Source organism: Perissodus microlepis, chromosome 14 (assembly GCF_051167445.1).
Source record: "Perissodus microlepis isolate ML-2025 ecotype Zambia chromosome 14, ASM5116744v1, whole genome shotgun sequence".
In the NCBI taxonomy this organism is placed as follows: domain Eukaryota; kingdom Metazoa; phylum Chordata; class Actinopteri; order Cichliformes; family Cichlidae; genus Perissodus; species Perissodus microlepis.
The window spans coordinates 37,900,304-37,926,950 of NC_140474.1; the positions used below are offsets into that span (position 1 = coordinate 37,900,304).

The window sequence follows — 26,647 nt, forward strand, 5'->3', positions numbered from 1 at the left end:
CTTATCACAAAGGACTTGTTGCATCATGCAGCGCTCCATCATTGTTCATTATAAAGAACTACCACAGGAAAAACCGAGGCCCTTCCTCCTTATGCTCGATGCTGTAATGAGACATTCACTGTTTAATAAATCATTTTTTCACAGTCAGCCAGCGAAGTGTGAAACTATCAGACTCTAGTTTCTTCTTGTTTCTGTAAGAGAGGATGAAGTACATCATAAACTGCTTTAAATATTGTCTTGGTATGATGGACAGGCACACGTCTGCTAACAAGTGCTAAGTAACAGAATTTCATCCAAACTGAAGCACAAATTTCATTAACAATTGTTCCAAAAAGGATAGCAGACCAGCTAGGCAGCTAGCCAAGGTGAGGCCTAACAGACAGCCATCAACTACAGCTGTCAGTAAGAGCTGCCACACTCCTACTTTAACATTAACATACATGTTTTGCTTCTATTTTGCTGGTTTGTTTTAATTTTAGTTACAGCTTCAGTCCCCAAAATTTGGAAACTGTGAAAATGTAAATAAAAAGAATGCCGTGATTAGCAAACCCATATTTTATTCACAACAGAACATAGAAAACATGTTTAAACTGAGAAAATGACCCCCCAGGTCATTTTGAATTTGATTGCAGCAACATGTTGTTGCTGTGTTTCGGGAATATTGTTCACATCTTGTCTGATGCAGAATTCCAGCAGCTCAACAGCCCTGGGTCGTCTTTTTTTGTATTTTTCATGCCAAATGTTCTCAGTTGGTCAAAGGTCTGGGCTGCAGGCAGGCAGAGATGCAGGCTTTTAAATGAAGGGCCGATGGCCGCTCGCCTCTGTAGTGTTTGTCTGTTTTTTCCAAACAGAATTTCAAATTCACGAAACCTTTTCTTTCAGGTTGCTTCAGTAATTTTAAATGAGCGTCACTCCAGAGAAGACGACCGTTTGTCTGGGCTCGTTCACATACAGCTGCTTCTTCACACAGGTGGAGCGTTCGCCTGCATTTGTCCATGCGTGGTGAACAGGGGTTGTTTTTAATGTAAAAATGTCAGTATTTCACTTTCACATTAATCTATATCATGGACATTATTATGAGACCTGCTTTCCACTTGTGCAGAAGTGTCAGGTAAATACATGGTATGAAGTATAGAGACGCTTATTTGAACATCCACTTAATGTAAAAGAGAACAGGTGAATACACACTATAGTATATACAGTCCTGAGCAAAGGTTTATGGGAGCGAGCCGAACTTTATCCTGAGCATGGAGTTTACTGAAAACAGCACTTACACTGAAACAGGCTGTTTTACAGCTGATCCAAAGTTTAGGACCACGTGCCTTTAAAAGGCCAAATCTGTGCACAAATGTGGATTCACTGTCATTTTCTGTCAGGCAGTCACACTGCCATGATGCTCTGATGGCAAAGGCAAAACAACGTCCCCTTTGTGAACGTGGTCGGGTTGTTGAGCTGCATAAGCAGGGTCTCTCACGGCTGCTGAGGAGGGACGCAGTAAGACAGTCATTTTGAATTTCTTAAATGATCCTGAGGGTTATGGAACAAAACATTTAAGTGGGAGACCCCAAAAATTTCACCAGCGCCAGCAAGGTCGTTACTGGTGCCGACTGCAGCCCCATAACCATCAGACGGCATCTGAGACTGAAGGGCTGCAAAAACAAAACGCGTCTTCAAAGACCTCGTCTCCTTGAACGCCACAGAACTGACCGTTTGGACTTTGCTACAGAGCACCAAACGTTGGACACTGAAAGGTGGAAGGTGTTAGCCTACATCAGCTCACGGCTCAGTTTATACTGTTCTACACAAACACGTGACAAATCTTATCTGTGCATGCTTTATCCTCTCCCTTGTTGTCACTCCACCTCATGTCTTCTGCTGCCAGTGATGGAGGCTGTCATGTGCTGGCTTGCCGTGTATTGCAAATGGAAGGTCAAGGTGACCCTTAAGAGAAAACTGGCTCCATTACTGCAGATGGCATTCTTCACTCTGGTCTTCCTGATTCATAGATGTGACAGTCAGTAAATGTGTATCGTTGTTGTAGTTGACGTGACTTTTCTGCACTGAGTTTTGCCAGTATTACAAACATTTTGTTAGTTACAGCAGCTGGTATGGAGTCCAGTAGTTTTCATTACCAGCATATAGTACTGAGTACTGAGCATGTGTTTGACCTGTAGGTCAGCTTCTCTTGTTTCTGAATCAGATTTTACTCTGATACTTAGTGAGTGAGAAACCTGTTTCTGAGGCATGGCAGCGTTTGAGTCCAGCCACATGAGGGCACTGTTGATAAACGTATGAAAAGGAGCATTGGTATGCTCTTCACATCTACACTGCATCAGTTACACAAAAGTATCGGGCCAGCCCTCATTTCTTTGTATTTAGCTGGGAAAATGTGAAGCACGAGCAAACATTAAAGGAAATACAGTATATAAGGAAAAATAGACTCTGTATAATTCTAATGAGCTTGAAAGTCAATATTGGGTGTGCTGACAGGTTCTGAACAGACACTTTCCAGGTGGCATTACCAGGTGCATCAGTCTGACGGTACTTTTATTGCTTTAAATGAGAATCTGGCTCAAAACTTTTGCACAGTTCTGTATGTCGAATGTGTCACTGAAACAGATTGTATTATGTTTATACACGTATGTCTTTCCATGCCGTGCTCAGTTAACACTATATAGTAGACGTGATCTGCAGCTGTGCCACAGTAAGAATGTGGTTGGATGTATTTATGCATTGATGTCTTTGTTTGTTCCTTTTTCAAAGGTATCGGCTTTGGATCGGAGATGGCGCTGGCTGAGGTGGCTCTGAACATCCTGTGTTTACTGATGAAGCAGCAGTGGAGCTGGCTGTGCATGGAAAACATTCAGAAGACCATCAGACTTGTGTTTGGGACCCTTATTAACAGGTGACCAGTTATTTAACAGTGGTGAGAGTCAACATGCAAAGATGAGGATAGATTTACATTCATGCATAAAAGGAATAAAAGCATGTTAATGGTTGGCGAAGTTGTGCTGTCCCCCCCTGCGGTGCAGGCTGCTCCTACCTACACGACTCAGTTTTTATTATACCTAATTGAATACGTTTCAGAGTAGTTACTGAAAAGCTGCAGCACACACAGGCAGTACACGGCAGTGACTGAGTACACTGAGATGTTAGCCTTTGTGAACACTGTGATAGAATCGGTTTACAAGCGGCAACCACAACATTTTAATAAGATGTTGTTGACGCTCACTTCAGACCTGTCGCAGCACTTGCACATTCAGCCTCCTTCTGGATGGCGTCTGCATTACTGATGGGGCTTTAGGTAACTTAACAAAGCAGCCACTTTCATGTTAACAGAGTATAACGAGGCAGCAGCGCAGTGACTCAGTGGTTAGCACTGTTGTCTCACAGCAAACCCTGTTTTTAACCGCTTGCATGTTTCATAGTTTGGAGGTTTGGAGTCCGTCTGAGCTGTCAGGAGGTGGGAGACATCCCGGAGAGGTCACAGTCCATTACAGGGCAGGATGAGTTAAATCACACAGCAGCTTTAGCTGTATATTAAATGTATACAAATATAACCCACCCATTGTTTTACTGATTAAAATAGGGGCGTAAAAACAGTCAAAATGTTGGAAGAACGAACATCTGAAGTACATTACTGTGCTGTGAACATATCACAATAATATGCATGTATTTTATTTTACATTTTAAATCCGTCTTTCTGTTTTGCATTGGTATATGGGTTAAGTGTCATAGCTCAGATGTTCTAGCACTTTCTAGTGGATCCACATCCTTCCAGGTCTGCTATAGTTTCCCTTTGGTTTCCCGATGACCGTACGCGAGCTCTGGAACGACTTCACCCTACAGTCTGGTACACGTTGAGTACGGTTGTCATCACTGCACCAATCTGTCTCTGGCCCCCTCGTCCATCTTACCCTGCACGTAATCAAGCCCCAAAGCCCCTCTCTCGGGGAACCAGCTTACTCCAAACCAGACCTGGGCAACGCACCAGAATGTCTTCATCTTCTTAATTACAACGATGTTTATTCGTGTAACATTCCAGAGACTAAACCTCACTTAGATGCTGTACATGTTGTGCTTTTGGCACCTGGGAGCTACTTAGTGCAGCTAAAACACATCATTGGTGCCGAAGCATCACTGAGCTCATTTCTCACTCTGTTCACCAGCAGTAACGTTTTGAAACAGCCCAGAGTGACTTTCCAAGTAAATCTGGCCGATGCTGCTGCAACCTGAGGTGCTCTTTACAAGGCTTTCAGCTACAAAGTGTCTGCGTATCTGTGTGCCGTAAAGTCTCCGCACGGAGCCAGGTCAGGACACGAAGACACATGTTTCCTCGTGGAAATTCCACAGAGAGGGCTGTTTATGAGCTGGAAAGGCAGTCTGGGTTTGTGCAGTCGTTAGAGAAGAGGAGTTGAAATGTCAGACGAGGGTTCAGGACGAGGGTTCAGGACGATCCTTTGCAGCGGTCCATGTGAAAAATGAGTAAATAAAAGTCTAATTCAAGAAAAGTGCCCCACTTTTTTGAATCCCAGTGTTTTCATGTATGCTGTGAGTCTGTGTGGACATGCATGTCTGCACTGCCTGGCCTCTGAAGAGAATGCAGACGCCAGCTCCCCAAACATTTGTCGCAGATGGGTATAGCTCCCGCTGCCAGTAAACGGGAGGCAGTGTTCTTGGGTTGTAGCGTTTGTGCCATCAGTCCTGTGACCTCACGTTCCCTGGGGTGTTAGCACCAGAATATCTAGCTTCATATTGATACCGAGTCCTCTATTTTAAGAGGGTCTGCCATTCAAGTATGTAAGGCCTTGTGCTTTTGTTTGGCCTCGTCTATATTAGGCAGCAGCCTGTCAGCATCGCCCTGACAGCTCTGTCCTCTCATCACAGAGGTTTGTCTGTGCAGATCAGGTGAGATGCTGTCGGGAACCGCTACATGAAACTCTCGTCTTCTGCAGTTTCAGCCGTTGAAACAAATGAACAGTGGCTTATAAACCATAACACAAGATTAAATAATGATTCCTGGAAGAGCTGCGCACAGTGTAAATTATATAAAAGCTTTCTGTAAAAGTCCTGCTGCTGAAAGGGAAAATGATGTGAATGATGGTTAGAAGTGCTTTAAAACGTCTCATGGGGATTTAGTGATAGTGAGCAGAAGCCGGCCTCAGCGCCTCGGGACGTTTGTAGCCTTTAAAGCAGCTCATTGTCCGTGAGAGGCAGACGTGTCGCTCATTTTTCTGCTGCTTCGCTCAGGGCTGAAAAACCTTCACACAGGCATCCCTGTCTGTCAGAGGATGATATTTATATTCTGCTGCCCTCCTCCACCAGCACACTTGTTGGTTTGTGTTGAACTAATGTTGCATTTTAAAACTTAGAGATGGACCGATCTGTCAGTATTATATTTAGCCAGTGTGATACTAGTGCAGGATTAACGAGCTATAATCTGAATAATAAATTAGAGTGAAACCAAAAACTGAAACAGTGAGCTTGATTTTCATCTCTTCACCAGCAGGAACAGTTTCAAACAGTCCAGAATGATTTTCAAAGTAAAACGTGTAAAAAGTGTTTTTCTGTTATTAACAGCAGGACACATTTTTCTGCATCAGTCTGCAGTGCTAGTTAAAATAATTAGGGTTAAATGGATGTATAACTACATTATGCTTGTCTACTATGAGCACTTAATGCTTTTTACTACAGGCCACGTTCAACATCCACGCACACACCTGTTCTGTCCTTAATGTGGCTTTAAGATCACACTCACAGTGATGCACAGGGGCTTGTTTGAGTGCAGTCCTTTGCTCAAGAGCACATTAGCATGCAGGCTGAAGGAGCAGGGGTTTGAAACTTGCTTACAGCGTGTGATCGTGTTGCACGTCTGGTCGTTGCAGGCTTTGTGACAGTGTGTTACTCTGCCGTGAACAGCATCGCCGCTCTGCTGCGCTCCCTGGGTGAGTGAATAGGTTAGAGAGTAACAAAGAGCAGAGATGTGAGAGAACAGGAGACCTTTGGTTCTTCTAACTTCATTGTACACATAATTATAGTTGCAATCACTACATCGCCTGTCCAGCTCATGCTTGGGATTCTGTCTCAGTCTTTCAGTTATTCACTGTTGACCAACGTTTAAAAATGATGTTCAGAGGCTGGGACAGAAATATTCAACTGGTACATATCTACTGCACTCTGTTCATATGAATTTGCAATAAGACCATGCAGTGCTCCCAGCTGCCATGAACGTCTGCTCAGGTGCAGAAATACCTGGAGCCTACCTTGCTGAGGTTTTTATATATTTTTATAGCTGTTTAGTGGGAGGCAGCAGAAACCTCGTCACAGGTCAGCCAGGCTTGAAAAGACGAGTTGTGTGTGTGTGTGTGTGTGAGTGTGTGTGTGAGAGAGATGAAGCCAGGATCCAGTGGGCCAAATCTGGGTCTCTGTGTGTGTGACATGTCTGGCTGGAAAAGCCGTCTCTCCTGTAAATGGGGTCCCAGGCGAGACTCTGGTTTGGGAGATGTCTGATTTTTATGGACTGGAAAGTGGGACGGTTTAAAATGAATATCGTCTCTTTCTGTCAGACGGCAGTCTGGATGGAAAATTCAGCTGCAGCCAGGTTGTTGTTAGTGTCTAGATGTGCTGGTGATAGAGCAGCGAGTGCAGATGTCTGCGGCAGGCGCCTGTAGTCCATGTTCTGTTTGGTTAAATGTGGCTGTCAAGATAAAAGTTGACCATCCTGAGGTGGAAGAAAACTGAACAGGACGTACTGAGAGCTGTGTGAAGCTTAGAAATGTGTACAATCATGTAAGGCTGCAGTAGGAGGAAGTATGACAGTCCTGTACTCCTGTACGTGTGGTAGGAAAACTGGGTCTAATGCAACAAGGGCCTGAGATTTTTAACTCTTGTGTAGGTGACTGTAGCCTGCACACTCCACCCTCGTACTTGTTCCTTGACACACGCCCACTAGCGATTCTCAGGACCTTTGTCATTGGTCTGAAGGACGTCCTTATATGCTCACTACACGTTTGGCTTCACCAAACTGCATGTGGCATCTCACCTCTGTCTCCTGTTGCACCTGTCATACAATACGATTCTTTATTTTTACTCCCTAAAACAGCTCATTAATACTTCCATAAACAATTCAAACATTACCACCAGACCTCGCTGACAGCTTGATGATGGAGGTGAGGATGAAAGGGAGCATGGAGGATTTAAGCCCTGTCAGCGGCTGTCGCAGCGAACGCTCTTTTTCGTTTGCTCGCTCTGGTTATTCTTCTGCTGTTAATTAATACCCAGAGATCCCACTCTGACATCCAGCGCTCTGCTTGGGTTTCACTCGTGGTGAACAAGTTGTTTGGCCTCGCTGACTGCTGCAGTATTTAGCCCGTGATCACACTGTGGCATTTGGACAGAAGCGTAAATTTGCTGTCAGAACTCTGATGCTAAGAAAATCATGGCTTTTCTGTCTGTTTGATGTAATTCTCTGTGTGGCTGCTCTGAGCAGGCCGATTGCTTCAGAGCATTCACGAGGAACACCCTCAAATGTTGAAGGACCTCTGTGTAGACCTCTGTTTGTGGCACAGAAAGAGAGCCTGGTGTGTGCCCACACTCAAGGGCGTCCATACGCTCGTGTTTGCTTAGTGCCAGTCCCAAGTTTTGATATATTGAGCAGTGTGTGAGGAAAGGTGCTCGTGTGGATGAATCTGTGTTTGATATAGCAGCTTAAGTAGGAAGACGAGCAGAAAGCATCAGAGGAATAAAGGCAGATGTGTCGTTCTTGTCTTGCAGATGTTTCAAAGGTTAAAAATGCACGACTGATTTTGATTAACGAATGATTTACATAACACCTTATTTTCCACTTGTTTAGCATCATGGATGCATCTTTGAATGTTTGGCTTCCAGAGGCACATAAAACAAATCATTTTAAAATGCAGCATTTTTTATTTTTGCTGCAGCTGGAAAAGCAGACGTGTGTGTCGCTCCACATAAACCACAACGCCGCCGTTATAGTTCGAGCGCCATGCTGCTGTCTCGTGTTGAGCACATCCAAATGCAGTTATGTTTACCCGCATCATCATTAATCTGCTGCAGTGCCGCCACTGAGCAAAAAAAGACTGTGCAAGCTGAACAGTTCAGACGCTCCAATCTAAACTTATTACATGTGAAAATATGTATTAGCACACATTTAGACCAGGTTATTATGAGTGTAAGAGAATAGTCGTGAGTCAGGTGTTGAAGACGAGGATATTTTCACTCTTCCACTTGTGACTCTACGTTGTTATTGATAGAAATTATTCTTTCGGACTTTGGCAGCCTCGCCTGGCTTTGTGTCAGAGTTCGTATTTTATCATAACAGACGACATCATGCCTTATTACTGCATGAAGACCAGATGCTTGTTTTTGACAGTGCTGCGGGTTTAAATCACTGATTGGCCTCTTTGACGCAGCTGGTTGTTTCCACAGAAGATGACAGAGTCGTCCGCCGTTCTTGCTGTTGGGCTGCTGTCCCAGGGCAGGTGTGGCGTGAACAGAAGATGAGGTCTTGTGTCAGCGGGAGTTCACGCTCAGGCTAAAAAGTGCAGGTGGGCAGAGGGGTGGCCACGCATGACAGAATATTGGTGTAGGTGAGGGATGTAAGAGAGCTTGTTACATAATAGTACAGGCTGTCTGCCAGCTTCTGGTGTGGCATCCATGAACAGGCCGTTACTCACAAGACAAATCAGACTTTGTGGGATCAGCTGTTGTTTTTATCTCAAACTGTTTAAGGTGGAAGTTTTCTCTGTATCATGTCACCAACATGACATTATTCCCTCTCGACAAATATTGTGTTATGTTACGCTCCTATTCCTGCTGAACTATGCAATCGTCTCCCTGGGACATTACAGATCAGATATCTACATCATAGCCCCAGTGGGCCATCGGTCAGAGCTCGCCGTCCTCCTTGTCTGTTTGTCCTCATCTAGGTTTAGAAACTTGCAGAGACATCGAGTCCTTGTTTGGCAGGAAATAAAAGTTAATATAACTCTTTGTTGTTCACATTCTTGATAAAGTTAGATGGAGGACGAGAGGTGCATGTTTAAATGCTGTCAGGATGTTTGCAGAATAAGCACGTCTTAAATAAGGACAGGAGCAGGATGAAGTCATGTCCTGACCCGTCGGCCTCTTCACTTCCCTGGTGTCATGTTTTCACTGCTCACCTGAGCCTGTGGCCTGAGATGTGGCTCCAAAGTCACAGTTGATCTTCTGCGTCCAGAGACATACTCGAGAAATGACGCGTCTGTCAGATTCTGGCTGCGAGCTTATTTTAGTTCAAACAGGACCTGGTTGTACTTTTCTGTCTTTACCTTAAATGGTTACTAAAGCGAATCCTGCCGTGCAGCGCTGCTCGGCCTGCTCAGCTGGTGTTTTTGTCCTGTCCCGCAGGGTTTTCAAAGCATCTTGCTTTCCTCCTGATTGTCGCTGACTGCTGGTTTAGTACAGTGCTCTCATTTCTGTAGGTTTGCCTCTATACGCCACCACAGTGCCTTGTAAATAAAACTATCAATATGGGATTGACATGCACACTTTCAGCTTTAATTCAAGGTGCTTAAGAAAAATTTAGCATGAACAGTTTAAGCTGTTTTTACACCCAATCACATTTAAACAAATTCACATCAATGTAAATATAACGGCTGTTGTTAATAACTGGATGAAATAAAGTCTGCAGCCATTCGAAGTGTGAAGCCGCTCTTTCATCTGAAGGCTCCCCAATAATGACCGAACAGAGAAGCTGTGTTTCTGGCTGAGCACAGACGCGCTTATCCGGCACTCTGCTTCTTTCAGTGGGTACCCACAGCTGTAGGTGGGAGTGGGAATGTAGATCAACCACTAAACTGACAGCTGAAACCTTCATGCTCAGCTTTCTCTTCATCACAACAGGCTAATACATCATCTGCACTCCTGAACAAACCTGTACCTACGTCTATATCTGCATGAAGTTTGAAGGATGATGGAAGAGGCTGATTACATGCACATAATGAGCAGATCCTGACGTGTGTCACAGTGATTCGAATGTGGTTGTGCAGTATGTTTTGTTTAATTGAAGCCACATTAATCGTCGTGGCAGAGAACTTCGCTTGGGCACTTTCCTCTTAATGTTCCCTGAAAACATGTGTCTGACAGCAGAGCTGGAAAACACTCTGGTGGTTTTCATGGTGGCAGTAATGCTGTAGTGTCTAAGTTTCTACCAGACCACAGTCGCTCATATAGAATTACTTGGCGTTTGTTAGCCGTCACTGGTCGAAAGCGCTGCGCTGTGTTTGTGTCTAAATCTGTGTGTGCGTGCGCCAAAGGGAAAAGTATCATCTCTGGTGCCTGCCATGCAGCTGCAGCAGTGATGACAGTACACGCAGAGTTTGCTGGATGTCGCCGTAACGTGGACACGGACCCTGACGTGCGTGTGCATGCTTGCACCCTTTAACTGGTCTCCTGCAGTTTTGTCCTTCGTGTCACGCACGCCGGTGTGTGGGCTGCTGTGACACACATGGAACTGTGAAAGTGTGAGCCTCTGTGGGCCGTGTGTGATGACAGTCTGGCTCAGGCTGTAATATTACATGCCTTTGTTTTGACCAGACGTGGGGACCGAGGCGCCACAACAGTCCCAATAAAAGCAGCCTGGCATGTGTGCGCTCACACTCAGGCATTCAGAGAAAAGCTGAGCCAGACTGCAGGGCCGAAGGCTGCAAGTCAGCACCGTGGCCTGAATGAAGGTGTTGATGTGACGAGCCTCGAGTGGATGTGTGTGTACACGCATCACATCAGGGAACACTGTGCACTAGTGTGTGACGGCTGCGTGCACTGTGGCTGTGTGGGCTACTCGACGAATACGTACAGATTCTGTAGATTTTTTTGTTTTGCCTTATAGCCATGGCCTAATGTTCTTCACATCATATTTCACATTTTGTTCATCATAAGAAATTCTGGATCCATTTAGTGAAATAAAAGACGACACTGAAAGCTGCTCCTTGAGTTTTCTTATAAACAAAGTTACTGTGAAACAGCTGGCTGCGATCTGGGCCAGAGGTGTGCACCAGGTCGGCGAGCAGAAATGAGCGAGGCTACAGTTATTAGTGCAGCGTAACCTCTGGACGTCACAAGGTCGTCAGTGTAAGTCAGTCTAAAGCTAGGATTTGTTTTTGTCTCATGCTAACTATAACAGTTTTCTGAAACTAAATGTCACCTTTCAAATAAACTCAGTGTCTTCGTTTGGCTACCTAAGCTAAAACCTGTCAGTAACCATAAATGGCATGGTGGATAGAAACGGGTTAACGTCCTCAAGAGCAGAAATGGAACAAGGTCATCATGTAAACCCTTTGCCCAAAGATGAGATCATTTAAGTAAAAAAGGAGGGTCGTGATGTGGACCGGTCAGAAAAGCAGTCACGCAGAGAAGAGCGTGACCAAAGACCAAAGGGTAAACGCTTTCACTGCAGCAGAGTCTCATGAGAGCAGAAGCTGTGGTGGAAGAGCGAGAGCAGGACTAAAAAAGTGTGCGATCAGGTTTCTGGGTTGTGTCTTCTACTTCTGCTTGAAGCAGTCCGGCTCAGGGTTTTCACCTTTAACACTGGACTTATAATGTTTTTTACAAGCACGCTGCTGACATAATACAAAGTCTTTCACTCGACTGTTGGAGGTATTAGTGCACTGAGAAAAGCAGTAATACTTTAATGGATGAAGGAAACAGACGTGCACTTTTCAGGCTCAATGAAATATGATTCACTTTGTTTTTTACATGTTAAATATCTACATGGTAATAAACTTTAAAAGGTGCAGTATAGTATAGCTGTGGAAAGTCACGACAGCCCAGTAAACTGACACGAGGAGCCATCAGTGCTTCCAGTACAGTTCGACTGTATTTGTAGCAGCACAGCTGTGAAGCGGTTAAAGACGTCCAAAGGAGAACAAGCAGGTTGAGACAGCAGAGACGATGTCTGTGTGACAGCAGGATAAGAGACGCAAGGCAGTTGAATGACATGACGGTGCGCACTGATAATAAACTGACTGGCTTGTGAGCACGATGAGAGGGAACAGATGTTCACAACTGAAGTTTAACACGTGAAGCAAATCTGTCACACTTTTGTTTCACACAAATCAAACAAAATCACAAAATACACCTGGGCGGCTCTCAGCATGTCTGTAACCTGGTTTTACAGAATATCACAAGACATTCTCCAATATACAAACAAACAAAGGTTTAACTCATGTATCCTGACAATATTTGAATAAGCTCAGATGTTTGGCATTGGAATTAATATAAAGAAAGTCTATATCACACAGTGCATTCAGAGCAGGATTAAAATTGCTGTTACACTCATGCATTTTCAAAAATAAATCCTGTCCAAATGGGCTTAATATTCCTCAGGAAGCTCCCTAGAGGCCCATTGAAGCAGGAAAAAGATTTAGAGTGCAAATCATGACTGAGCTCTACCATCACGATTAATCCCAGACATTCAACATAATGTCCTTTTACGTAACTGCCCTCATATGCATCTCCAACAGCAATGATAGAGCCTTTAAAACTTTACAAGTTTTCATTGTTTCTTTTACTCTAAACTCCTTTGTAGTAAAAATACAGTCAGAGCTCCGAGGTCAGAGCCAGGTGCTCGCCTAAACCGGCTCTCTGCAAACTGAGAAGCTGAGGTAAAATTAGAGGTTACTCACGACGATGACCTGTTAATTATCTAGTGTTAGCAGCCAACCCTCGCTCACAACTGTCATGGATATAGATAGAAGTGCAGACTAAAAGTGATACTACATCTTTATTTATACACAGCATTTATGGATATAGTAGCATAAAGGTGTTTACAAAGTCATACTGGCTACTGCTAAATCAACAGGTTTGCTGCGTGTTCTGTAATTTTGGTCATGTATCTGAACAGATGTGAAGCATGCACGGCCAGTTTTGATTTGTAGCCAACATCACCAAACACAAAATGCCATCCAAGGTAAAGTCTGACATCGTACTGGGATACCAGCTGTGCAACAAGTCAGGAAATTTCCTCACTATTCCAGATCCAGCTGTTAGTGGTGTTATAATAAAGTGGAAGTGATTAGAAACTGCAGCAACAAATTCAGTTTGCCATGTAAAATCACAGCGTCGGGTCAGTGGATTGTTTTTCCACAGTCTTTCTGCAGACTCGATCGCTATAGACCTCCAAACGTCACGTGGCCTTCAGATTAGCTCAAGAGCAGTGCCTAGAGAGCTTCATCGAATGGGTTTCCATGGGCGAGCAGCTGCATCCAAGTCTTATGTCACCAAGTGCAATGCAAAACAAAAAGCAGTGGAGTCAAGCACGCAGTGTGGAGACATGTTCTTTGCACCAACGAATCACACTTCTCTGTCCAGTGGTGTGATGGACGAGTCTGGGTTTGGTGTTTGCCAGGAGAACAGTGCTTGTCTGACTGCACTGTGCCAAATGTAAAGTTTGGTGGAGGGGGGATTATGGTGCGGGTTTGGACTCAGGAGTTGGGCTCAGCAACTTGGTTCCGGTCAAAGGAACTCTTAGTGCTTCAGCATACCAAGATATTTTGGACAGTTTCATGTGCAGTGATGAGTCATGAAGCGTGTTATGTAACTTAGGGCAGCAAGGTAAATATCGATCGATGGATGGCATCACCGAAATCCAACTGAGATAAAAACGAGCTTAATACAAGTCGCTTACAGGAAGCAACAGAGAAACGTGATTTTAGTCTATACAAAAAATGTACATTTGAGCTTTGTTATCAAGTATGATGTTTAAAGTCGAGATCCCTGTCAAATACCAGGATGTTTGTATGAGTCAGCAGCCCGTATGGTATCACCTTCCAGCGTTTCGATGTTCGGAGCTTCTGACAACATAACGTTGGTTTTGCCAGCATTCAGGACTAATGAAGAGCAATCTGACAAAATCAGTCTGTTTGTGCATACTTCACCCAGCGAAGGCGCTGGGAGTATAGAACTGTGTCCTCTGCATACGTACGGTAGGAAGAGAATTTGAGCTGCGCACAAATGTTATTATATAAAAACAGAGTTTGGTGTGGAAGAACTTGAGTGGCTTGCACAGAGTCCTGACCTCAACCCGATCGAACGCTTTTGGGACGAATTAGAGCGAAGACTGCACGCCAGCGTTCTCATCACACATCAGTGTCTGATCTTCCAAAAGCATGGCCCAAAATCCCATGAACACACTCAAACCCTGTGGAACGGGTGGGGCAATGTAGTGTCACGCATACCTGCCACTGTTGTCAAGTCCTGTGATCTGGTTGTGTTTCAAACTCTTCACCAACACCAGCTACACAAGTTGCAAAATTACCCAGCAATAGTTGTTTCAGCTTGTGTTCAGGGACACTGGGGACAGAAGATCGTCAAAGTGGATGACCGTGATAGTCGGCTTTCTCTGTGCCACCCTCCCTAATTCTGAAGTTGGTCCAACCACAGTGTTAGCTCGGAGACAGACTGGCGACCTGTCCTCAGTGTCCCCATCTCTCAGTTCATAACGCTCATTTGTTGTTCACCTTCTGTTCTTCTGAGTAGAAATAACCAGGTTATCAGACTGTTAGTGGAAAGTGAAAGCATGAATTGGGAATGAGTTTATGTAAATCATATTTCATATAAAATTAAAAGAACACTTTTGGTTCAAGATGTATCACATTTGATGTTGTTGCAAAACAGGCCGGACCCCTGGCATGTCGATAGTGTTGTGCAACTCCGTGGTGGTATGAGCAGCAAAATAGTTTGTGTTTGTCTTGTTTAGTATCTCATGTTTCCATGTGTTTAGCTCTGAAAAGAAGTTTAGGCTTTTATGAGAACTGTACTTTAGCCTGCAGCTAAGACATGTGGAGCTAATTTAAGATAACAGCTTTGTCTCTGAGTGCTGATGCACTCACTGCGACCACAGACATTTAAATTGTGTCTATTTGGTATTACTGACTCCACATCCTGTCTGTGGTAATCCACGAGTCTGTCCTGTGTAAATCCTGACAAGTTTGTCTTTAATGCTGCAGAGTTTAGAGGGATGCCGGCTCAAACGATGACTGACGCTTCGTCTCACTGTGAGATCAGACGGTCTGTGTGAAGGAGCAGCTTTCACGCCTTTGTACAGTCTTTGTTCACATTCACTTTCAGTGCCTGACATAAAAGCAAAATAAAACATTAAGACTATAAGTCAAACCTCATGTGATGTTAGTGCCTTTAATTTTAGGGTCACGAGAACCTTTGGAGCCATTCCTGTGCTCCCACCAATTTCCAGCACAAAACAGGAAACTGAAAAACATGTTTACCAACTCTCTGTGCTCTTAATGGTCTGAGTAAGCTAAAAACCCCAGTCCATTCACAGAGAGAGATTTGTTCTTACTCTGATCACTCGCAGTGCTCTGCGCCTCGTTCTTACAAACACATTCACACCAGTGGATGCATCAGACTGGAGCAGCCAGGCATCAAACCACCAACCTTCTGATTAGTAGATGACCCGCTCTGCCTCCTACACTGCAGCTGGCTGACTTGCTGCCACAGCGATTGTCCAACACGCGAGCCGGAGACTCTGAGCTGGCATGAGTGCTGGACTATCCTTTTGTAGGTACGAGTGTTAAAGCAGGGATCTTGTTGTTCTTGTTGTTCGTGCTTTTATTGCACGTTTGCAGGACGGCCGCGATTGTAATAAAACTCACGGCTTGGCCTCGACAGTCTGTTGCCAGTTATTCTTTCCTAGCACTTCAAACATGATCACGTCATTATATTGATCGTATTTGATTAGCAGGCTGGAAACTTGGAATATTTTATGCAGGTCATCTGCAACGTGTCTGAAGTTAAATTGGCTTCTGGACCTAACGCTGCCAGCAGCTTCATTCAAACTACAGTGTGATGCCAACTAGGACACTGTGTTTTTGAAGTTTCACAGTTACACACTGCACCATTTTTATTTGCCCTCATTTGGGCAAAGGTCCTCTGAGACCTGTCCTACAGTCTGCGTATAGAAAACGATTTTCTTTATTTGTTAAGAAATGAGAGCAGCCCTGTTATTGTTTGTTTAATGCTCTTTGCCTGAGAAGGAACACATGTTCATAAATCACTGTATTATGTAGACACTGTGTGGGATCCAGTTTTGGTTCAAAACTTCATGCATGGGTAATAATTTCTTACTGTGAGGCGACAGTGCTGATCTCTGCAGCACCGTGCTGTCTGGTGGAGTTACTGGAGTTTTAATATTACCAGCCTAGATGTTTGCCTGTTGTCTAATTATTAAGTAGTCACATCCTGTATAAAGTTTTGGAAAACATGCATCACCACATCCCAAAAGGTTGATTCTGTTCATGTGGACGTAGCGATGGAGGAGGAGGCCTGAGGGTCCATCTGTCACCACCTTACAATGCTGTGATGCAGCCATTCCCCCACTCTGTGAATGGGACTCATGGTTATTGATCAGGGGTCATGACAGTTTGCATATTAATGAAGTTTCAGTCATTGTGTAAATGTCCTGTTTGTTGGAAGACTGAAGAGGTCACCTGATGATGATGCTGGAAGATGAACAGAATCAGCCTTTTACGACTCTCAATTTAAATTAAAGCTTGAAAGAGTAAAATAAAAATGTCACAGCAGCGGTGACAGAACTTGAGTTGAGAGACAAATGTAACTGTAACTAATGTGATAGTTATGTTTCCAACTCCGGCTCTTCCAAAGCCCGCCTCCCTTCCCTCAGACCCAGAACATGGTTGGCCCTCCCTGAGTTTGATGTCTGGTTCTCATTTGGTTTCTTCCTGTTAAAAGGGAGTTCTTCCTTCTCACTGTCACTAAGTGCTTGCTCACAGAGTATCGTTGGATTGTTGGGGTTGAGACAGCTGTTGGTGTGATTAGGGCTGCCACGATTAGTCGACTAGTCACGATTCCGTCGACTAGTCACGATTCCGTCGACTATCAAAATCACCGTCGACTAATTTAATAGTCGACGCGTCGTTTGTAAGATCCCAAAAGACGCAGGAATAAGTAGTAGGATTTAAGAGTGTAATAACGGACTGAAACAGAAGATGGCAGCACTGCATGTACAAGGATGCCAGCTGCCGTTAAACCCCGAAGAAGAAGAAGCTGTCCCAGAATTCATAGCGCAGCCCAGCTCAGTTTCCAACAATGGCGGCAGCTAGTTAGTTTTAATATTACTCTTATTATTCTTTCTGGGTCACAAAATAAACGTTTAACATATTTTCAGGCGAGAATGTAGCTGTGTAAACCTCAAATATCTGCTCAGTTTATCAAGACACCACATATTTTCAAAAGCGCTCCGACGTTTTCGGAGACGTCTGTTACCCACTAGCTCGATAGTTAGCCGGGGGCAAGGCTCACTAGAGCCGTGAGAACACCGGACTCCCGGCAAATCGTTTTCAAACCCACCGCCGTCTTTCGCTACTCAGGTTAAACATGTAATATAAGTCACTTAGATAACTTAAAAATGATTGTTTGGCTTTTTTTTTTTAGTATTTTATTTGTTCCTGAGTAAATCGGTTTGGCTGAGATTAAAGTTATAGTTTTTACACAGCTGAATAAACATCAAGCAGACAGCTGATTATCAGAAGTGTGAGATGCTCGAGAATTTACTCCGGTGTCCTGTTATATTTTAGATAGCAAGGAGTTTATTAAACTTCACCGAAACAATCTGCAAATTTCATTAAATTTAATAAACTATCATCTTGTCTTTATTTTTTAGTTTAAACACTTAAAGCTGTAAGCTAATGATAGTTATATAAGAGCAGATGCTGCTGGTGGAATAAGCTGTACATTGTACGTCCAATGGATGATGATCTGATTAGTCGACTAATTGCAGAAATAATCGGTGACTAGTCGACTATCAAAATAATCGTTTGTGGCAGCCCTAGTTGTGATTTGGTGCTATATAAATACAATTCTACTTCATGGTTTATAGAAATAACAATTCTTAATCAGGTGAGCTCAAAGTTGGAAAGATGTAAACATGGATCCTTGTAACGCTCGACTACAAAACTGAAACTGTGTCAGAGAACTGAAAATTAGTTTCAGCTTCATCAAATATTAGTTGTAGCTATTATCTGTGTTTGGGACAAATTAGACATGCTAACCTAAACCAAGCCAACACACACTCATTAAATACAATAGGTGTTTAAAATGAGGTCTGAAAAACAGTGTGCTGAGGTCTGAGAAGAAGCTGCCCCTCAGCCTCTGCTGCCAGCCTGCACACGAGTCATTCATTATCTCTTTCACTTGTCAAAATTAACATCGGCTTGTCCTCACTCATACGGCTCAGCTCTGTTTGCTTTTCCAGTCTAGCTGTGGGTTAGACTGGGCTGTGTTCCAGTAAGGATGTGTTGCAGTGTCTGTAGAAAGTGAACTCCCCCTTCACTCTGGCTGGAGGAAGCTTACCAAATGCATTATTGTTAAAGCTAAACAAATCCTTGTCACTGTCCATTTCTGTAGCTTCATGTATCTGTGAGGCCCTAACTTCTGTTGAGTTCATACAAATACAAGCAGTGGCCGTGAGCGTGCTGTACTAACCTTAGTGCTGTTGCAGCTGGATGCTGTTAGCATGAACTGACCGCAGAGAAAACAGAAGATTAGATGTTTGAACACAGAGTCATTTTACTGCCTTTACTATCTGATGCTCAGTTTTCAAAAGCACTGAAAAAATGAACATGTGGATTTTTTTCTTTGGAGCTATTTCCCTAAAAACAACAGCTGCTACATAGAGTGCTGCATTATTACTTACAACCATGCACCTCTACATGCATTACCCCATTGATGAAGGTGTACTTCAAAGCCTCATACACAAAGAGGTCAGAGGTCTCACACCTGACCCGTTTGCTGTGTTACTCAGAGAGTTTAACATCCTCAGTTTCTTCAGTTTCATAGCTCTGCCAGTAAATGTCTTCTCTGTGTTTATGCTTCTGTCATTTCAGTTCAAATCACTGTAATGTGTCAGCTGTATTAGCTCCAGCATGGTTTGCTCAGTTCAGTTTGAAGTACACAAAGAAGCTGTAAACAGGATGCAGTGATGTGTGTGCTGCAGTAAACACTGCAATTCACGTTCAGTCAGAATTTAGTTTCTTTTTTGTTCTAGAAAACGGACAAAAGTTATAAACCATAGTAGATCAGAAGGTAAGATTTTAGATAAATCTGAAACTGGAAAAAGAGACACATTTTATTTGCTGCATCTCTGCTTCAAAGTCTGGAAGAATTTGAGCACAATTTAAACAGCTGAACTTTCTTCGGTGGAGTGAGGTCACAGAAACATGAGAACCAGCCATGTTTCCAGCTTGATGCTGGTTTGTAAAAAGAACACAAAAAGTCAGTTTGCCTCGACCAGCAAGCAATTCAAACTAAACTTTTATGTGAGGATACAGTTTATTCTTACCTCAAACCTCAGACAGCACGAGCTATAAAACTCTTCCATTTATGTGGAGTCTGTCAGTCCAAAGCTCCAAACTGTTACTGTAAATGTGTTCAATTACTGTAGCTCGTCCACTTTAGCATGGCAGGCCCTTAAAGGAGTGATAAATACTTTTCTCCTACAAGTGTCCAGTAACCACAGCACTAGAGCATGAAATCACGGCATGAATTACATGCTTCAGGCTGTTCCTGTATTTATCTGTCAGGAACTGTAGGACTTCCCCTTTGCATTCATAAGTGTGATTTATTCTAGTTGTGTCTTAATTATGTGAATATCAGTGTTCGCTTGCTGAGCTTTAACCAGCCTCCCTCTGTTATTGGGGACTAGGCTAAGCTTACATTACCTGTGTTGAATTTTGCACTGTAAGCTGAAAGTGTTCAACCAAACCTTTTCAGCCACACGGTTGCCTTGGAAAACATCATTCACTGATTCATTCTGCTGCTGGTAACTGAAAGCATCTGCAGCTTCACAGAGGAGAAAAGCCTCTCTGTGGGGATGTCCATGACTTCCAGATTTCAGCCAGCTATTCTCAAAATGTATTAAAACAGACAATTTGACACTGATAGATGTTGATTATGTTCGACTTAATACAATTAAGGGGGGGATGTGTATAAAGAATATAAAATATGTCACCCCCTGGTGGTGGGAGGGGGTGTTCCTCGAGCCTCAGGTCGCCTGCCAGAGGCCTGGGAGTTTGAGGGTTCGGAGCATCACATCCTGGGATTATAGTCTTCTGGACAAAGCCTGGATCTGCTGGAGCCAGCTGTCCGGGTTTGGGGTCACAGCTCACAATGCTCTATTACCACTTTGGACTTTGCCTCCCACATCTGCTCCAGTTGTTCCTTCACCCCCGGTACTTCTTTTGTGTGCTCCTTCTTGCTGGTGTTACTGTCTGCTGGGAATAACACATCTATTCGAACTATCGTCCACCACTGTGTCTGGCTGGTTGGCCAGCAGGACAAGTCCCACAGGACCTCAGCCCTGTTGTTCTCATCCACTATTGGTGGCGTCTCCGATCAGAACTTGGAGACCTCTAATCCATGTTGTACACTCTCCTAGTCTCTTGTGCCTCTCAGTGTATACTGTAACAGCTTTCATCAGTTTATCTTGCTACTATGTGCTGTTTAAACTCAAGAGGCTTCATACAGTCTGCAGCCTGGGTGCTGTCAGCTGTGATGGACTCCAGCCTCTGCAGATCTGGTGCTTAGGCTCTGTGCTGTCCCTCTAACCAGCCTTTCCTGCCCACTGGTAGCGTATATAACTCAGTGGTGAATTAGATTAAGTGCTTTGGGTTGTTTCTGTGAATTAAAGTTCTTCACTCTTAGAAACACTGAAACAACATATTTCCTAAAATACCAAAAGATATTTTACTTATTTATTTGCAGTTTTAGCATTTTTGTTTGAAACTTGATGGCCTGTCAAAGTTAACTAAAGTTCTTACAGACGTAACTTGAGTCTTGTTGGAAGCTTTTTTTCCTTTACAGTTATTCGTAGGGATGGGTATTGATAAGATTTTCACGATTCCGATTCCATTTTTGATTCTGTTTAACGATTCGATTCTTTATCGATTCTTTTTAAAAAAGGAGAACACTAAGGTCGATTAGCTTAGAACTTTGTTTTATATCTTCTCTTTGAACAAGATAGAAATTTAGGAGTAACATGGCCTTACAAACCCAACAGTGAGCTCTTAAGAGATCCAGCCTACAGCTCTTCAATGGGGTGTCACAGGGTCCCCAGGAAAAAAAAATAGTAAATGTAAAATAGTAAAATAAATATTCTCCTGTAGCAATAACAAAGTATATCATAAATTATTCTGTAGCAATTACACAAGAATATCCAGTAATGTCCCTGCCTACAATTAAACACGTTCACTTACCGAAAATCATCTGCTGTGGCAAATGGGTGCAAGCCTTTGACCACAAACTGAGTCACTGCTCGGTGACATTCGTCTATCCTGGCCTGAAAGGAGACGCTACCGGTAAACTGCAGCGAGAACTGCCAGCATCTGAGCCAGACTCTGTCTGTCTCATCATGGTCACCTAAATGCACAGTAATGGCAGGTTTTGTAATAAGGCAGATCGCGCTAACATAATATGCACTGTTAGTTGATTATTTACCTGCCGCATTAACGGGAGAGGACGTGCAAACGTTACCGCTGCTGCTGGGTTGAGATTCACGAGTCCGGAGCGAAATTAAAAACACGACATTCATTTAAGGTCATCGCGTGTTTTGTGAGCAAATGCTTTTGCATATTCGTAGTGTTTCCTCCCTTAAATGAAATATCTACTTTGCAAGTATTGCAAGTTGCCCTGTTGTCATCCGTTCTCGTAAAGTGTAACCAAACTTTTGAGCGTTTAAGCCGCCGTGTTTCCTGCCAGGTAAATGACGCTCCGCAACGTGGTGACGTCATTCGGGGCGACTGGAATCGATAAGGGAATCGTTTGCAAAAATGGCAAACAATTCCAAGGAATTGAAACAGTGGGAACCGGTTCTCAACAAGAACCGGGTTTCGATACCCATCCCTAGTTATTCGTGAGATGTGTTTTGGTGGCTTAAAACAGCGAGGCATTAGAGTAAACCATTGTAAACCAAAAGTGATGCCTGGCACAGCGTCCATCCGTTGCTTCTCTGTGCTGCTCTGCACTGTGGTAACTTGGGCCTCATTCCTGTTTTCTTTTCTTCCACAGCTCTGAGGTTCAGAATAAATGTTGCATAACAGCGTCTGTATGGACAAACATTTAGTTCCCTGGAATTCTTAGTAGTAACTGAAATGCAATTTAAGAAGGACTTAAACCTCATTAAACCTCAGCTATCCAACTTCACCTGTCTACTCCAACCTCCGCTATCACATGGACATTCAGTGGCATACGCCCTACGCTGTGATGTTGTGTTTAGCTTTTACTTTGGCTTTAAATAACCTCTCCATCGAGTCTGGGTGGTGACTGATGGTGTTTCCACTCTGATGGTAAATCTTGGTCTTAAAGAGGTCAGGTCAGAATGAAAGAGGTCAGAGTCTTCCAGCTAAACGCAGCCTGTTGAATCTAATCATCACAAGACCTTAAATTCAGCAGTAATGTGAAAGGCTTTAGGGAAATGGGATCAGTTTGAGACCTGTCAGTGCAAGACTATGCCAGGCTATTCTGATGACCTAAAGAGCTTCAAATCTGCGTGGGAATGCAATTAGGCATTGGTTATATTTAAAGGGATTGGCTGGTTGGAGGATAGGATCTTCAGCATTAGGGAGGTCAGGCATGAAGACGAGGTCACAAAACATTGAACTGATGAAGTCAGGAGGTTAACCAACTGTTGGTATTTGGCCTTGAAATTAGATGCATGTTTATGTAGTTGGGGCAAATGTTAAAAATCATCATTGATATATTAATCTGGGATTTGGGATACCACAGTGGTGCAGTCACAGCAACAAAGTTCTGGACTTTTACCATCTGAGGGTTATTTCTGATTCTAAGTGGCTCCAAAGGTGTGAATGCAAAGGGCTGGCTCTGAGATTGGCAACCTGTCCAGAGTCATATCATTGTCCGTTATCACCTGTGGGACAATGTGGAAAATGTAAAAGGAATTAAAACACCTTTAAAAAAACAAACCAAGCCTACATTTCCAGCTGTTCTGGTTCCACGTGCACCAGTCAAAGGTTTGGACACAGCTTCTCATTTAATGTTTTTCTTGATTTCATGACTCTTTGCATTGTAGATTCTCACTGAAGGCATCAAAACTATGAATGAACACACGTGGAAGTATGTAGTAAACACAAAAGTGTGAAACAACTCAAAACACGTTTGATATTTTACATTCTTCGTAATATCCGCCCTCTGCTTTGATTCCTGCTTCGCTCACTCTTGGCCTTCTCTCCATGAGCTTCATGAGGTCGTCTCCTGAAATGGTTTCCAACAGTCTTGAAGGAGTTCAGAGATGCTGAGCACTTGTTGGTCCTTTTGCCTTCACTCTGCGCTCCATCTCATCCCAAACCATCTCCACTGGGTTTAGGTCAGGTGGCTGTGGAGCCTGGAGGTGTGTTTGGGGTCATTGTGCTGTTGGAAAATAAATGATGGGATGGCATGTGGCTGCAGGATGCTGTGGTGGCCATGCTGGTTCAGTGTGCCTTCAGTTTGGAATAAATCACCAACTGTGAAACCTGTGAAGCCCCCCCACACCATCACACCTCCTCCTCCATGCTTCACAGTGGGAACCATGCATGTAGAGACCATCGTTCACCTTTTCTGCACAAAGACACGGCAGGTGGAGCCAAAGATCTCAGATTTGGACCCATCAGACCAAAGCACAGATGGTCTAATGTCCACTCCTTGTGTTTCTTAGTCCAAACAAATCTCTTCTTGTTGCTTTTCCTCAGTCGTGGTTTCTCAGCAGCTATTTGACCGTAAAGGCCTGATTCACACAGCCTGCTCTGAACATGTAGAGATGTGTCTGCTACTGGAGCTCTGTGCGGCATCTATCTGGGCTCTGATCTGAGCTGCTGTTAACGATTTCTGAGGCTGGTGACTCGGGTGAACGTATCCTCAGCAGCAGAGGGACTCCTGGTCTTCCTTTCCTGGGGCGTCCTCATGTGAGCCAGTTTCATCGCAGTGCTTGATGGTTTTGCGACTGCACTTGGGGACACATTCAACGTTTTAGCAATTTTCTGACTGACTGACCTTCAGTTCTTAAAGTAATGATGGGCTGTTCTTTCTCTTTACTTAGCTGTTTGGTTCTTCCTATAATATGAATTCTAACAGTTGTCAAACGAGGCTGTCAGCTGTGCACCAACCTGATGGTCCCAACGCCATTAATACATAACTCCATATATCTTGCTTCATATATTTGATGTCTTCAGTTTGTATCTACAATGTAGAAAGTAGTAACAATAAAGAAAAACCATTAGATGAGGTGTATGCAAACCTTTGACTGGTGGTGTACTTTAGTCACTGAGAGGCAGCAGGTAGTGGACGTGCGTTTGCAAACCTGTGTGTTGCACCGGTTCAGAACCAACACACTAACATGGGGACAGTGAATACTGTCACACTGTTTCTATTAACTGAAAGCTCTTTGTGTTTTATTTCTATTCATTTCAGATGGCTCGATGTGAGTGTGTCCAACCTCACATGTACCAGGTACTGGGTGGTGTACCTGCAGGTCATCCAGGAGGCTGTGTGGCCCGGTGGAGTTTTGCCCACTGCCCCGGTGTTTGAACGCAGCCAGCAGCAAAAGGATGACACCAAACAACAAGCTTTACGCTGTCTGATGAGACTCTTACCAGGTACATCTCATGCTCGTTATGGCGCGATCCTTGAATCGGTGTCATTCCTGTTACAGTATTTGCTCTTATTCAGTCAGTTTGAGTTGTTTTTACATCTCAATCTTTTTTCTGTGTCTAGATCTGGTCTCAGATGTGTTGGGCTCAGAGAAGTACAGACTCAGCTGGCAGACTGCTCTGGACTCTTTTCAGGACCCCCGCATCAACAGGTCAATATACCCACTTTGTGCCCTTTAGGTAGCGAGCCTGTCTGCTGTCAGACGCACCTCTTCTTCTCAGAAATGATTTATCATAAACACACGTCATCATAAAATTATACAAAATATGGTTCTTACATCAGATTTTGCTTCCTGTTGTCATGCTCAGTTTTTATTTGATTTCCTTAATTAATAAACAAAATGATCTAGTATCTATTTTCTGTGGGACGCCATATGAACTAATGGTAGAATCAGCACAACCTGTAACAGCTCCGTTTAGCTTTTTGTCCATTTGTGTGCATTCGAGCGTCCACAGTTTTCAAGATATAACTTTTGTCTGAAGGTAGATACCAGTAACAGCTCGAGGTGATTTAGACTTCAGAGTGGAGTAAAAAAGAGTTTGCCCCCGTTCCTGATTTTAGATTTCCACAGCGCTGTGAAATGCGCATTCCAGTTATCACAATCGCGTGATTGCAGTTGTTGCTGCCAAGAGTGACCCAACCAGGGAATCACTTCTTGTCTTCGGCTTCACAGCATCATACTCGGCCTTGGAGGGCATGCTCAGCTAAGTGTTTGACCTTCACTCTTACTCCACAAGGTTAAAGTTGATATTGAAAAGTAAACATATCCAGTATAAAATATCATGAAAGGTTGTGGAGAGATCAGTACAATACTACAATACCTTTTTTTTAATGCAGTGCCATACGATGTCTCAATGTTGCCATAAAGTTTTGTCAAATCACACACTGCATATCTTAAAATCACAAGTTTTTACAGCGTGTAGAAGCCAAAGACTTCAGCCAGTTTTGTTTCATTCTGGTTAATCGTCAGCATGTTGTGATAAAGACTTCATAAGTTTTAGTATAGCCCTCGCCCTTCAGGGCCAATTCCAGTTTCCAACAATGGCGGCAGCTACTTAGTCTTAATATTACTCTTGTTTATCTTTCTGGGCCACAAAATAAACTTTTAAGATATTTTCAGGTGAGAATGTAGCTGTGTAAACTTTGAATATCTGCTTAGTTTATCGACACATCACGTTTGCAAAGTGCTCGGACGTTTTCATAGACGTCTGTTACCCACCAGCTCTATAGCCGACCGGGAGGTCAAGGGTCACTAGAGCTGATGAGAACAGCGAACTCTCTGCACGTCATTTTCTGACCCCTCGTGTTCTTTGGCTACTCAGGTTAAACATGATATATGAGTCACTCAGATAACTTAAAAATGTTACTGTTTGGCTTTTTCAGTGTTTTATTTGTTCCTGAGTAAATCGGTTTGGCTGAGATTAAAGTTTTCACACAGCTGAATAAACGTCAAGCAGACAACAGATTAAACAGAAGTGTGAGACGCTCGAGAGTTTACTCCGGTGTCCTGATATATTTTAGATAGCAAGGAGTTTATTCAACTCCACCGAAACAATCTGCAAACTTCATTAAAAGTTAATAAACTATCATCTGTTTTTATTTTTAGTGAGCACCTTAAACACTTCCAGCTGTAAGCTAATGATAGAGCAGATGCTGCTGGTGCAGTCAGCTGTACGTTTTACGTCCAATGGATGATGATCTGATTAGTCGACTATCAAAATAATAATTTGCGGCAGCCGTAGTGTACTGTTTCTAACAAAGCCACATCTCCACACTGACTCTTCTTTTATATGTCACCAAACCAACTGGCATATCTGTAAATGAAGATTATATAACCGTGACTGGGTTAGCTTTACTCACTGTAGGTGGTAACTAGCTGCTCTTGCCCCCTTCCAGATCATTTGTTGTTCCACAG

At 43.5% G+C, this 26,647-nt stretch overlaps 1 protein-coding gene across 6 annotated transcripts in view; it reads left to right on the plus strand.

Moving 5' to 3' along the window:
- Positions 1 to 26,647, plus strand: part of snx19b (sorting nexin 19b) — a 48,195-nt gene that overhangs the window by 12,751 nt on the left and 8,797 nt on the right. For all 6 annotated transcript variants that reach the window (XR_014802145.1, XR_014802146.1, XM_084949894.1 and 3 more), the window contains exons 11-13: positions 2,764 to 2,905; positions 24,493 to 24,677; positions 24,796 to 24,883. Coding sequence is in view for 4 of the 6 variants with exons in the window: in XM_084949894.1 (XP_084806020.1) it covers positions 2,764 to 2,905; positions 24,493 to 24,677; positions 24,796 to 24,883 (415 nt within the window). In the remaining 2 variants the exon portion in view is untranslated. The remainder of the gene's footprint in view (positions 1 to 2,763; positions 2,906 to 24,492; positions 24,678 to 24,795; positions 24,884 to 26,647) is intronic.